We start from the raw sequence: 13,129 nt of genomic DNA, 5'->3' as shown, positions 1-13,129 counted from the left end.
AGGTGAAAGGGAATACCCTTAATTTAATTTGTTCAACCAACCGTAGGATGGTGGAATGTTGTAAGGACTTGTTCAATCCTACGTCTTTGGTAAGGTTTTTCATGGTCTAAACCATGAAAACGGGTAACAAATTAAAAATATTTGGAGGGATTCTCAAATCCCCGGTGGGTCCGCTAGAACGATGCAAGATTTGGGGCTATCGCCAAGGCTTTGTAGAAGTCCGAGAGAGGAGTCTCTCTTTCTTCCCCATTATATCCGGGTGGTGGTGTGTGTTATATAGTAGCTAGAGGTGTAGTTTGTGGTATACTAGATAGACTTGTTTGTTGATGTTGTTGTGTATTTACGTTAGGTGTTTTGTTCGCCGGACCTTAATCTCATGCAAGGCTAAGTCGAGCTTAACTAAACATGCAACACTCCAAACAATTTCGATGTACTAGTATAAACCTCTAACAGGAGATGCGAGGTGTGGAAGAAAGGAATACCGATTCGCCCTTGTTTTCGCTTTATGAATAGCGTCTTGTGTACGGCGTGTTCAGTGTATATAAGAGAGTAGAACACGAAAACTTGACAACTCGAAGTTTGAATCAACCCGTGGAAACCGGAAATTTCAGCTAAGCTGGCTTCTATGTAAATTCGAAAGTCCAAGAACTTAGCTGGTCGCGCTCTCTTTGAAGCTGGCGCTTCGTGTATTGATCAAATTCCAGTAACATAGCGCTGGTCGCTCTTTTTGGTAGGCTTCGGTGTATTGATCAAATTCCAAGAACATAGCGCTGGTCGCGCTCTCTTTTGGCGGTGGCGCTTCGATTGTATTTCCTCGAATTTTTCCAAAACTGAAACGGCAACCACAAGATGAATCAAACAAGGGTGGGTGGGTTTAATGGGACTTAAAATTACTAATTCTATTATGAAAACAATGCTAAAGTGCAACTAAGATATAGCAAGCCATTTGATTCCTATAAATGAATAGTCTACCCACGAAATGAACGATGAATCCACAACGTAAGTAAACTAAACTTCTACTTTTACGTGCCTAAGTTATCAAATCTTCAACTCTCGAATCTATCGAAATAGAATGGAGTACGAAGTTCGTTCCACTCCTAGTGCTCTAGCATGGATGTTTTCTAATCTAACTAGTCGTTTTTAAGTCTATGAGAGTTTTACGAAGGGAATTATACTACGATGCAACTACCCACAAGATGCAACTAGTCGGTTATCAGAATACTAAGGGAATGCTACGTTGATTCTATGATAAGGAGTTAGAGGGGATTGATTCCACCATAACTCAACTTAATCCACTAACGACCGAATCGTCGTAATCCGAATTGAACTGCTTCGCAGAACAATTGGTTATTCCTAATCCCTAATTATACATGGCATTTCTACCAATTCATAACTAGCATGTGAACAATTAAACCCATTCTCATGGTGAACTAATCATTTCTAGAGTGGAATAGAAAATACGACGACTCTACGATAATCGAATCAAGCTTTCATCAAGGCTTCACAACCCCCTCTAATGGAGGTTTAGCCTTGAATCATTCAATCATTTCCATTTATATTAAAACTAAACATAATATAAAGCATTGAAATTTATTTAATTAAACAATAATGAAATCTAATTTAATGACTAAATTGAACTAAGGACATGAATTGAAATTAGATCTAGAATCGAAATTGATAAAGAATACTACTTTATTGATCTAATCAAATGAAGAACAAGATTCAAGGTTTAATCTAATGAAATGAATTAGATATTGAAACTATACTTAATCAAAAACAATTAAATAAAACTAGATCTAGAAGCTATTTTAATGGCTACTTTCTATTCTAAGCTATCTATTATTTTCCAACTACTGGCTACCATTAATGAAGAGCTAAGCTTTTGTTTTTATACATTCAGATCCAAAAAACGTGCATGGGCTTGGAGCCATGTTTTGGGCCAGAGAATCAGGCCCAAAACCCAATTCTTTCAGTCCAAAAAGGCCTCTTCAGCTGCAGCTGGCTTCCACAGACTTTTCGTCCACTTCTGCTCCTCTGATTGGGTCAAGGCTTGGACCATTGCAAAGCTCTTTCCGCGCCGGTCGTTTTGACATAAGGTAGGCCTCATTCCGAGGTTTGAGTCCAAAGATATGGCATCGGAAGTTCCACTTGACTTTTGCTCCTTTATTTCGCTAAAGTGGCACATTTCTGCACATAATGGACTTTGAAGCCTAAAATGCATAAAAACACGTAATCAGTATTAACTCTTACTTATTATTCACATAATTGGTCTAACAGTATGATTATTAAGGGGTTAAAACTACAGTTTTGGGCTCTTATCAGTGGTTGAAGGGGGCTGATACATATGATTTGTACAGTCAAAAGATGTTCAACATGAAAGCAATTTTATTGTGGACTATTAATGATTTTCCCACATTGGGCCATCTTTCGGGGTGCAAGATTGCTTTAAGGTATGCTTACCCTGTTTGTAGTGAAGGGATAGATTCGAGAAGGTTAAAACATGGGAAGAAATTTGCGTACATGGGGTGTAGAAAGTTTCTAAAAGACAAAAATCATCCTTTTAGAACTCAAAAATCCCAATTTAATAGAAAGGAAGAACATGACGAGCATCCTGCTCATTTGAGTGGTTCAGTAGTGAAGCTGAAAATGAGTCGAATTGCGACTATATATGGTAAGGTGAATGGTAAGAAAAGGAAGAAGTCTGCAAGAGAGGTGAAATTGACTGCTTGGTCAAAGGATTCTATCTTTTTTAAATTACCATATTGGGAGGTACTCACTTATTTTGTCCTTTTTTTTTCTATATAGTATTACTATAATTTTGTATTCCATCTTGCTTATGATAACATCATAACATAAATATTGCTTGCCACAGTTCCTTCCTATTCGTCACAATCTAGATGTGATGCACATTAAGAAAAATGTAATAGAAAACCTCCTTGCCTTGATCATGGACGCTCCCAAATCTAAGGATGGGATGGAATCCCGTAAAGACCTAAAGGCTTTGAAGATAAAAAAAAAATTGTTGCCAGTGGAAAAGGATGGGAAGTTATCATATCCAAAGGCACCCTTTTGTCTTTCCCGTTCAGAGAGAGAAATTATATGCAGAACTTTGCACCAATTGAAAGTTCCAATTGGATATAGCGGAAATTGGAAACACAATGTGAGCTTGAGTGATTTTTAGTTCAAGAGCCTAAAGTCACATGATTATCACATTCTTTTACAACACCTATTGCCAGTGTTGTTGATGCACACATTCAAGAAGCATAAGCCATTGCGTGAAGCTATTCGACAGTTTTCATTATTTTTCAATGTCTTGTGTTCAAAGGTTATTTGTCGCGTGGAGCTTGAAAATATGGAAAAGCGTGTCGTGGAATCATTATGTGTATTTGAGAAGTACTTTCCGCCTTCCTTTTTTGTGTCCATGACACACCTTGTTTTACATTTGGCAGAGGAGGCTAAAGCTTGTGGACCAGTTAGATATCTTTGGATGTACATGTTTGAGAGGTTAGTGAAATTTCTTATACAATGATTTCTTTTATTTTGTTATGCTCAATATTGATTAAAGGCGACACAGGATGATGAAAACATTCAAATGGTACGTTGGGAATTAGAAATTTCCAGAAGGGTGCATTACAGAGCAATACCTCAATGAAGAAGCAATGAGGTACTGTATGGAATATATCCCATCGAGTAAAAGAGAAATTCACAACAAAAAACAAAGGGATGCTTTAAATGATAAAAGTGAGCATGGTTACCCTATTGATAAAAAGAGAACACACTACACACTTCCAAGTTTGCAATACCAGCAAGCATGCAAATGGGTTTTGCGAAAGTCGATTGAAAATGCTGATTGGGAAAGGTATTATTTGATATTATTTGTTTCCAATTTTCAGTTAATATATACATGTGTATGCTTTTAATAATAATAGTTGATTTGGTTAATATCACAGCAAGTATGAGACCTACATCCAAAGCTTCAAATCCTAGGGTAAAAATCATAGGGTTAATGCATCAACAAAAAAGGAGATAGACTACATTCCTTGGTTGAGAAAGCAACTTGAGAAAGAAGAGATGTCCAGGTTCAAGAGGCTTGCTGATGGTCCATCCTCTTCTGCAAAGTCATATAATTCCTTTTTAATAAATGGCTATGTGTTTTGTACATACGATTCAGAAGTAAATATGACAACTCAAAACAGTGGAGTCTCAATGAAGACATTTACCAACTTCAGGGCAAGTGCAAAGGACAAAAACTTAGTGGAAGATGAAGCCACTTATTATGGAGTCATCAAGCGGATACTTGAGTTAGATTACCATGACTTTAAGGAAATAGTTTTCTTTTGTGATTGGGTGTGTATTGAAGATAAAAGAAATGGTTGTTATATTGATCCAGATACGAACCTGATTTTTGTAAGTCTAGAGAGGTGGAAAAGAAACTCAAATGAAGATGACGACCCATTCATTCTTTCTTCCGAAGTTGCTCAAGTTTTCTACTGTAAGGATCTTAGTAGACATAGTTGGCATGTCGTCTTGCATGCTCCTAAGAGATTGAACCATGCTATGGATACTTATGAAGACTCCTTAGTTTTTGGAGCAAGGGAAAACTTAGATGGTTCAGCCGCTTTAATGGGTGACATTATGGAAGACGATGGAGTTTCGTAGAGAGTGAAACCAAAGTTAGATTAGGGTGCATGTTATGTACTTGTTTTTTTTGTGTTTGTTTGTTGGTTTTGGTATTTCTACTTGTGCATTTCTTTTGTTCTATTTTTTTCTATTAGGAGGTGAAAAGTGCCTAGATCATGTTTTAGATATGGTATGATACTTAATTTTGTACAAGCCTAACTTTTTGGTATATATTTAATCTTGAATGGTATAATCTTTTGTCTAAAATCAGTTTTCTTTTGTCATCCTAGGTTAGACTTTTACTAATATACCTGGATTTTCGTGATTTCATTATTTAGTTTGGATTCAATCATGCCATAAAGCGGATCTGATCATGAAAGTGACTATGAAGAAAATGACTCACAACCCTAAGAAAATGAGTCACAACATGAAGAAAGCGAGCCCGAACCTACATGTGACAATATGATCATTATTTGTTTCATAATTGATGTCGTTTCATAATTGTATCATTTGGAAATTGTATTTCTTGTAATCTCATGAATTTATCTAAATGTTTAGGTTCAAAACCGCAAGGTCAATTCAATAGTAAGGGGCAACCCATTGGTCCTGGTTCCACACAATTCATCTCTTTTATTGGTAGAATGGCTAGAATGCATTGTCCACCTATTTATGCTGATTGGCCCATTGTGCCGGAAACAATCAAGAAACACTTGTGGAAAACCATCACAATAAGTACGACATACTCTGTTGTTCAAATTTCTCTGGAATGTTTTTAGATGTTTGTTGTCTTTGGATGGAGTGGTGTACCTTCTTGAGCAAGTACACGGATGCTATTAAGGCTATCAAGGCAATGGTATGATGCCCCCAGGCTAATGCTATGTGAGGTATGTGTTCCATAAGACCAGCAAGGTCGCTGATCTAAAAAAACCCTTGGTTTTAAGATAGCAAGGGCTGCTTAGGGTGACATGTTTGCATTGTCATTGTCCTTGAGTGGCCCATCAACATTCAATACAATATGACTCATTTAATTAAACCAAGTACCCTACTATTTGACTCATTCAGTTCTCACTTTTTCATATAAAGTTTAATTTTATTTTCACTTTTCATTATGGTTTCATATTTAAGGATAAATATGATCTGTCACCTGATCATGAAGCTAGTATTTTGCTAAAAGCCAACATATCTTGGAAGGGTTGGAAATATAGACTTCGCAAGGTATATGATAAATTTGAAACTAATGTTGTGCGTATGGAAACCTTAAACATACCAAAGCGTACAAAGAAAGAAGATTGGGATAAATTTATTGAAATTTGCTCGACGAATGACGAGAAAATAAAGCGAGGAAAAGGCAAGTTGTCTAAGGAACATATGAAGTTGCCACACACATCTGGTAAACACGGATGTGCTAGGATTGAAGAGGAACTGGTATTTTCTATTTTTTGCTAATATCTTCTAGATCCACTGCAATATTATTTTACGCTTATTGGGTTTGTGTATTCATTTTAGATTAAGGAAAGTCATGTTGGTATCGTCACAAGAATGCAACTATTTGTGGCTACACATACAAGTAAGGAGAGGTCATGTCCTTTTTTTGCTGTGAAGCCTTCTCTAGTAAGATTTACATTTTAGTATTTTTTAACCTTTACTTTACGATGAAGCAATTATTTGAATTCTAGATTGGTGTGTACGACATTCATTTCTATTTTTAGGATGAAATCAAGCGGCTTGTGAGCCTGGACCCTGATAAGAGCCCAAAACTGTAGTTTTAACCCTGTAACAGACATACTTTTAGACAAATTATGTGAGTAATAATTAAGAGTTAACACTGATTACGTGTTTTTATGCATTTCAGGCTTCAAAGTCCATTATGTGCAGAAATGTGCCACTTTAGCGAGATAAAGGAGCAAAGGTCGGTTACTAAGGAGTTCCGTGATTAAAGGCCAAGATTCAAGAAGACAAAGCCTTTCTAAAGCCCGGCCAAAAGCTGAAAAGTCGACGCTGGGCGTAAAACAAAGACACAAAGTCAGCAGAACTTCCGAAGGCCATATCTTTGGACTCAGACCTCGGAATGGGGCCTACCTTATGTCAAAACGACTGGCTCGGAAAGAGCTTTCCAAAAGTCTAAGCCGTGATCCAATCAGAGGACCATAAGTGGACAAAAAGTCTGTTGAAGCCAACTGCAGCTGAAGAGGCCTTTTTGGACTGAAAGAATTGGGTTTTGGGCCTGATTCTCTGGCCCAAAACATGGCTCCAAGCCCATGCACGATTTTTGGATCTGAAAGTATAAAAACAAAAGCTTAGCTCTTTGTTAATGGTAGATTTTTTAGTAGAGAATAGTAGATTTTTAGGTTAGAAAATAAAGGAGCTTAGAATAGAAAGTAGCCATTAGAATATCTTCTAGATCTAGATTTAATTGTTTTAACTAAGTTTAATTTCAAATCCAATTCTTGTTTTAGATTAAACTATTATAATCATTACTCTTAATTAGTTTCATTAATAAAATAGCTAGTTGTTAAATTTTGATTCTTGTCATTTACATTTGTGTTAGATCTGATTCATTTACTACTTGTTATTCAATTCTTAGTTATTAATTAGATTTTAATTATTGTTTAATTTAGATTAGTAAATTTCAATTCTTTATATCATGTTTAGTTTAACTTTAATCGGAAATGATTGCGTAATGATTTTCGGCTAAACCTCCATTAGAGGGGGTTGAGAAGCCTTGATGAAAGCTTGATTCCGACTATCATTGAATCGTCGTAATTTCCTTTCCACTCTAGAAATGATTAGTTCACCATGAGAGTGGGTTTAATCGTTCACATGCTAGTTATGAATTGGTAGGAATGCCATGTGTAATTAGGGATTAGGAAGAACCAATTGTTCTGCGAAGCAGTTCAATTCGGATTACGACGATTCGTCGTTAATAGGACTAAGTCGAGTTAAGGTGGAATCAATCCCCTCTAACTCCTTATCATCGAATCAACGTAGCATTCCCTTAGTTATTTTGATAACCGACTAGTTGCATCTTGTGGGTAGTTGCATCGTAGTCTAGTTGCCTTTTCGTAAATCTCTCATTAGACCTTAAGTAGAGTAATTACACGTGATAACACAGCATGCGGAAGGACTAGGAGTGGAACGAATCACTCTACTCCACTATATCTCATAGGATTGAGAGTAGAAATCTTTGATAAGCATATATGATCATAAATAGTTTTAGTTTACTTACGTTTTGAGTTTCATCGCTTCATTTCGTAGGTAAGCTATTCAATTTTATCATTATCAAATGGCGCCGCTGCCATCTTAGTTGCACTTTCGCATTGTTTTCGTAGTGTAAGTACTTTTCTTAAAAGTCCCATTTCACCCACCCACCCGTGTTTGATTCATACTGTGGCTTTCCGTTTCATCGTTGAAAAATTTCAGCGAGAAATTACAATCGAAGCGCCCACGCCGAAGGAGCGACCTGCGCCTCTATAGCTGAACACCGAAAGCGACCAGCCTAAAAAAAACACTGTAATTTGAAAATTACCCGGAGCGCGACCGCGCCCTATGCGAGCGCACCCGCGCCCTTTGTTAATTTTTCCGGAATTCTACAGTTTTGACTCGAACTTTGATTTTTCAAATTTTTCAGTGTTCTAACCTGTTATATACACTGAACACGCGTAAACAAGACGCTATTCATAAGCGAAGCAAGAACGCAATCAGGTATTCCTTTCTTCCACACCTCGCATCTCCTGTTAGAGTTTTATACTAGTATATCAGAATTGTTGGGAGTGTTGATGTGTTTAGCTAAGTTTGGTTTTAGCCTTGTATGAGATTAAGGTCTGGCCGAACAAAAACACAGAACGTAATTACACAATAACGTCAACAAACAAGTCTATCTAGTATACCACCCACTACACCTCTAGCTACTATTTCACACGGATCACGACACAATGCGGCGAAGAAGAGACTCTCTCTCGACTTCTACAAAGCCTTGAGCGATAGCCCCAAATCTTGCATCGTTTCTAGCGGACCGGTGGGGATTTCGAATCCCCAAATATTTTTAATTTGTTACCCGTTTTTCATGGATTAGACCATGAAAACCTTATCGCACATCGCGTAGGATTGAACAAGTCCTAACAACATTCCACCATCCTATGGTTGGTGCGGAACAAATTAAACTCAGGGTATTCCCTTTCACCTTAGCCGATATAAGGCGGCGCCTTGGTTAAGCGCCCCCAAACGCTGATTCGTGGACTCATGGGCTAAACTTGTTCAAATTTGTTTATGGAACATTTTACCCACCCCTAAAGACGGACGAGATGCTTTCCAAGATTCATTTCTTTTCGACAAAATCCTCATGAATCATTTTCGAGGCTTGGAATCGTTTCACCGATCTCCTTATAGAGTGTCCACATCATAACTTAGCGAAAAGACACGTTAGTTCGTTTTTTCAAAGGACTTCTAACCACCGTAAAGAAGTCCTAGACATAATGAATGGGGTAGTTTCTTAAGCAAAGGAGCCTCGGAGGCTTATAAATTTTAGAGGATCAAACTAAAGCTTAAATAACAACCGGGGGTAGTGATGATATCCACCGCTCCGCTTAGTTCATCAAATACAGTTAAGGCGGCGGTATGTTTGAAATTAAAACACGATTCGAGCTTAAAACTCTAATCGAATCACTCACTAAAAAGGTAGAGGCCATTTCGTTCAACAAAAGCTTATCCCCGTCATGAATGTAAATTCAAATCCATGTAGTTTCTGTTGGAGCCCCGAGCATCCCGAACTCCCATCGTCCTATAGCCTATGAACAGGCTTGTTCTATTAATAGTGAACCTAACGCCCTTTGGAGACAAAATCCCAACTTCGGGTTGGAGAAATAACCAACACGCCACACCTCAAGGGTACAATAATCAATATGTTAGGCCTACATACGGCTTTAACCTAGCCCCACTACGACAAGGATGGTCGGGGAATTTCAATAATTATAACAACCAAGTGCAACCTCGACAAGGTCAAGCACAAAGTCAAGGTAGTTATAATAATTATAATGCTAATAGAGGTATCGTTAGGTAAATAATAACTATCAAAATCCACCCATAAATAATTCACGTGAAATAGTTCCAATCCCACACCACCCGTGACTACTACACCCACACAACCGATCGTTTTGACACCTTCATACAAGTGAGCCAAAAACTTTTCCAAACCATGGCTCAATCTAACCAACAGCTTCTACAATCCGTTAATAATTTAACCCAATAGTTGGCTAAAGATAAAGCCCAACCCAAAGGTGTGTTTCCAGGTCACGCAATACCTAATACTAAAACAACAAATACAGCCTTTGAGGTAACCGATAATACTAGTTATGAATATGAAAATGTAGGTGAGCTAAAGGCCATCACCACTCTCCGTTCTGGCAGAGTGGTTGATAACAAAGTAACTATGTCTATAGTTACCCTACCATTCACCCCTACATCTGCTATTTTACTAGATACCGAAATAGAAACTGAAGAGCCTACCACTGTAGAGGTACCAGTTACAACACAACCTAAGAAACAGAAAGCCACGGTTAAACATCCAGGTGATACCATTGCTAAATATAAACAGAAACCGCCGTTTCCACAAAAATTAGCCGTGTTAACTAGGGATACAAATTATGAGGAGATTAGGGATGTTTTCAAGAATCTAACTATAAACCTTCCCTTCCTCGAAGCTATAAAAAAGCTACCACACCATGCTAAGTTTCTTAAGGAATTGTGTACTACTAGGCGTAAGACCAATATACCAAAAGACGCCTTTTTAACAAAACAATTCCCAACTTTATCTGAACATAATGGAATTGTTAAGTACAAGGACTCGGGTCAGCCCCACTTCGCATACAATGCACCTTAGGAGATTCTTATCTGACGACCGCGTTATTAGACTTGGGGCTAGCGTTAACTTACTCTCCGTTTTATTTGTATAGACAAATAGGTCTAGACGAGATGCAACCCACTAAAATGACGCGTTGCAATTAGTCGATCGGTCTATTAAGTATCCTAAGGGTGTCGCCGAATGTTATGGTAAAAATTCAAGATTTTTACTATCCGGCTGATTTTGTCATCCTCGACCACGAAGTCGTTAACGACTCTGGTCCGATCATCTTAGGGCGCCCCTTTCCGGCAACCGCCAACGCGCTCATTAATTGTCGCGATGGTTCAATGTCCATGTCTTTTGGCCATCTTGCTGTTGAAGTCAATGTTTTTAAAACAAAGACACAGTTACCCGATTCGTCTATGGATGGAGAGGTTAGCATGATCGAGAGCTTTGCTCGAGATTATTTCAACAACATGTTCCCGGATAATCATATGCCCAAATTTCTTTCCTTTGGAAGTTCAGACTCCAACATTTCCATCCCTACACTAGTCGATACACATATTACGGATGAGGATGAGATAGATGACTTTCTCAAAGATGTAGAGGACTATCATAGTAATGAGGATATGACCAATCTAGATGAGCAATTCGATGAGTTTCTTAGAGCAGGTGATAATTCACCCTATCAAGAACTACTTTCCACAACATCCACCTCATCTCCCTTCCTTCCACCCTTTCAAAGGAATCTCGAGTTTGCACTTTCGATCCCCGTTTTCTTTCGTGCTTTATAATTTTTTAAATTCACCTAGTAAACAAATACTTCAGAAGACAAAAGCGTGTGACACCTTCATTTTCAGACTTGAGACAGTCCCTACCTACACTATGAATGAGTTTTATGCAAAACCCACATCCTCATTTTTTCATTGCTTTCCTTCTACAACTTACCCATATCCACCATATTCTCCACAACCATTCACTCTTCCACACTTATTCACTAGGACACCCTCTCGTTCAAAAATGAAAAAAAAGGTGCATGCTAGGTTAAGTAATAGGGTTATCCGACTTCGCTTTCATTTTACTAGGTTGCGTCATAGGAAATCTTGGTGCTTGATTGTGTTTGGATATGTTTTCTGTGATATTTATTTATGGAATGATCCACAACTATTTCGGTTGTTGATATATGATAAAATGCATGTTCATACATATGTTTAGATAAGTCTCGAGTATCTGACTATAAACGACTCAACTTTTGTGTTTGGTGCATTTCCTTTCATTTCCATATATTGGTGAGTGCACCATTAAGGTAACCGGGCCTTCCCTACGGAGTGTGTGGCTGTAAGTACCGGATCATAAGTCCACGTTTAAACATAATTCACGTTTTCCACTCTTGCATGTTTTCTCGGATTTTTTAGTCATGTTTCTCTATGGGGTGAATTATGTCCTTCTTGTTTATTGTTTTCTTTTTAAAATTAAAAATAAATATATATATATATATTAAAGAATAAACATAGTAATATAGGAAGTCTCGGGAATCTGACTTTAAAAGACCCACTGCTAAAAACAAATTTTCTAAGCTCCGTTGTAAAAAATTTGTTTGGGGGTGGGGTGTTCGTGTTTCCGTCCTAGAATGTTTATGTCCCATTATAGTTGCTTAGGCCGTTTAATTGTATTATGATTCGGGTTGACATAATCCATGATTTTAGAGTCCAATTGTTCGCATAACGTACGTCATGCACGCACTTTGAGGCGTTTTCTATTATCTTATATTTCATCCACGGTCGGAATGGAGTGTTTTATGGATCATTGGATTGGAAATTCTCTCCTGATCATTTCCATAACTCATTCGCAAAAATCAGACCGGTAACGAAGCGGCAATTTTGATTTGAAGTTTCGCAAAAAATCGAAAAAATCACAAATTTCGATTTGGGCTTGGGGCCCAACTGACACAACCGACGGTAGACCAGCCCTTACCTTCACCAACAGTCGCGATCATCTTCCACAATCCGGCCATTAACGCCAAAGCTTAAAACAAAACCTAAAAAAAAATAAAAATAAAAGAAAACCTAGATTAACCCACGCCCACAATCAATACCCAACCCAAATCGACTCCAAACGCGCCCTACCACCACCTCCACCAAATTAAATAAGCAAAAACCACCGAAAATTCCAAATTTTGTTGCTGCCGGCACCACCACTCCACCACCACCACTGTTTGCTTCAGTTGGTCGATTAACAACCCACCACCACATCCCATTTAAACCCCCACTACATTCCAAACACCAATGGCTCAACAACGCCGAATTTTGCCGGAGCAAGCTTTTACAGGCGACCACTTCGCGCCATTTTATGGTGACGAAATGATCAGTCGAGACTAGAATAGCTTGTAGTACTCGACTGAAGCCTATTACCACGAGGACTTAGTCTGACGGTTCTACAATACGAGGGAGTTGGAAGGGACGAGGATTTTTGTTGTGGTGGCGTAAGAGGAGGAAGGAAGTGACGACGGGTTGTTGCTGAGATTCTAGGCATCCCGCCTAGAATCCATTTGATGTCACGCGTTGCAGGAGTCCCAACATAATGGGGTAGAGCCATTGATGAACGAGACAAGATTCTTGAAGGGAACTACAATGTGAGGTCGATTGTGTTCGTCAAAGCTTCCACTTAGGACCA

The 13,129-nt window shown here is 38.3% G+C and overlaps 1 protein-coding gene across 1 annotated transcript; it reads left to right on the top strand.

The window, feature by feature from the left end:
* Positions 1 to 2,373: 2,373 nt before the first annotated feature.
* On the top strand, positions 2,374 to 4,659 carry LOC147503447 (uncharacterized). Its single transcript, XM_086604844.1, has 5 exons — positions 2,374 to 2,769; positions 2,873 to 3,160; positions 3,326 to 3,472; positions 3,612 to 3,859; positions 4,002 to 4,659. The coding sequence occupies exons 1-5, from the start codon at positions 2,374 to 2,376 to the stop codon at positions 4,657 to 4,659; spliced, it is 1,737 nt and encodes a 578-aa protein (XP_086460970.1).
* The last annotated feature ends 8,470 nt before the right edge of the window (positions 4,660 to 13,129 follow it).

Source organism: Coptis chinensis, chromosome 4, assembly GCF_015680905.1.
Source record: "Coptis chinensis isolate HL-2020 chromosome 4, ASM1568090v1, whole genome shotgun sequence".
Lineage (NCBI taxonomy): Eukaryota > Viridiplantae > Streptophyta > Magnoliopsida > Ranunculales > Ranunculaceae > Coptis > Coptis chinensis.
This window is presented reverse-complemented; position numbering and strand designations above follow the sequence as displayed.

Bases quoted from the DNA above. Each gene is read 5' to 3' on its own strand.
- LOC147503447 (XM_086604844.1), top strand. From the start codon at position 2,374: ATGAAAGCAATTTTATTGTGGACTATTAATGATTTTCCCACATTGGGC. The intron at 2,770-2,872 runs GTACTCACTTAT...TGCTTGCCACAG, and splicing joins TTAAATTACCATATTGGGAG to TTCCTTCCTATTCGTCACAA. The intron at 3,161-3,325 runs GTGAGCTTGAGT...TTGTGTTCAAAG, and splicing joins GCGGAAATTGGAAACACAAT to GTTATTTGTCGCGTGGAGCT.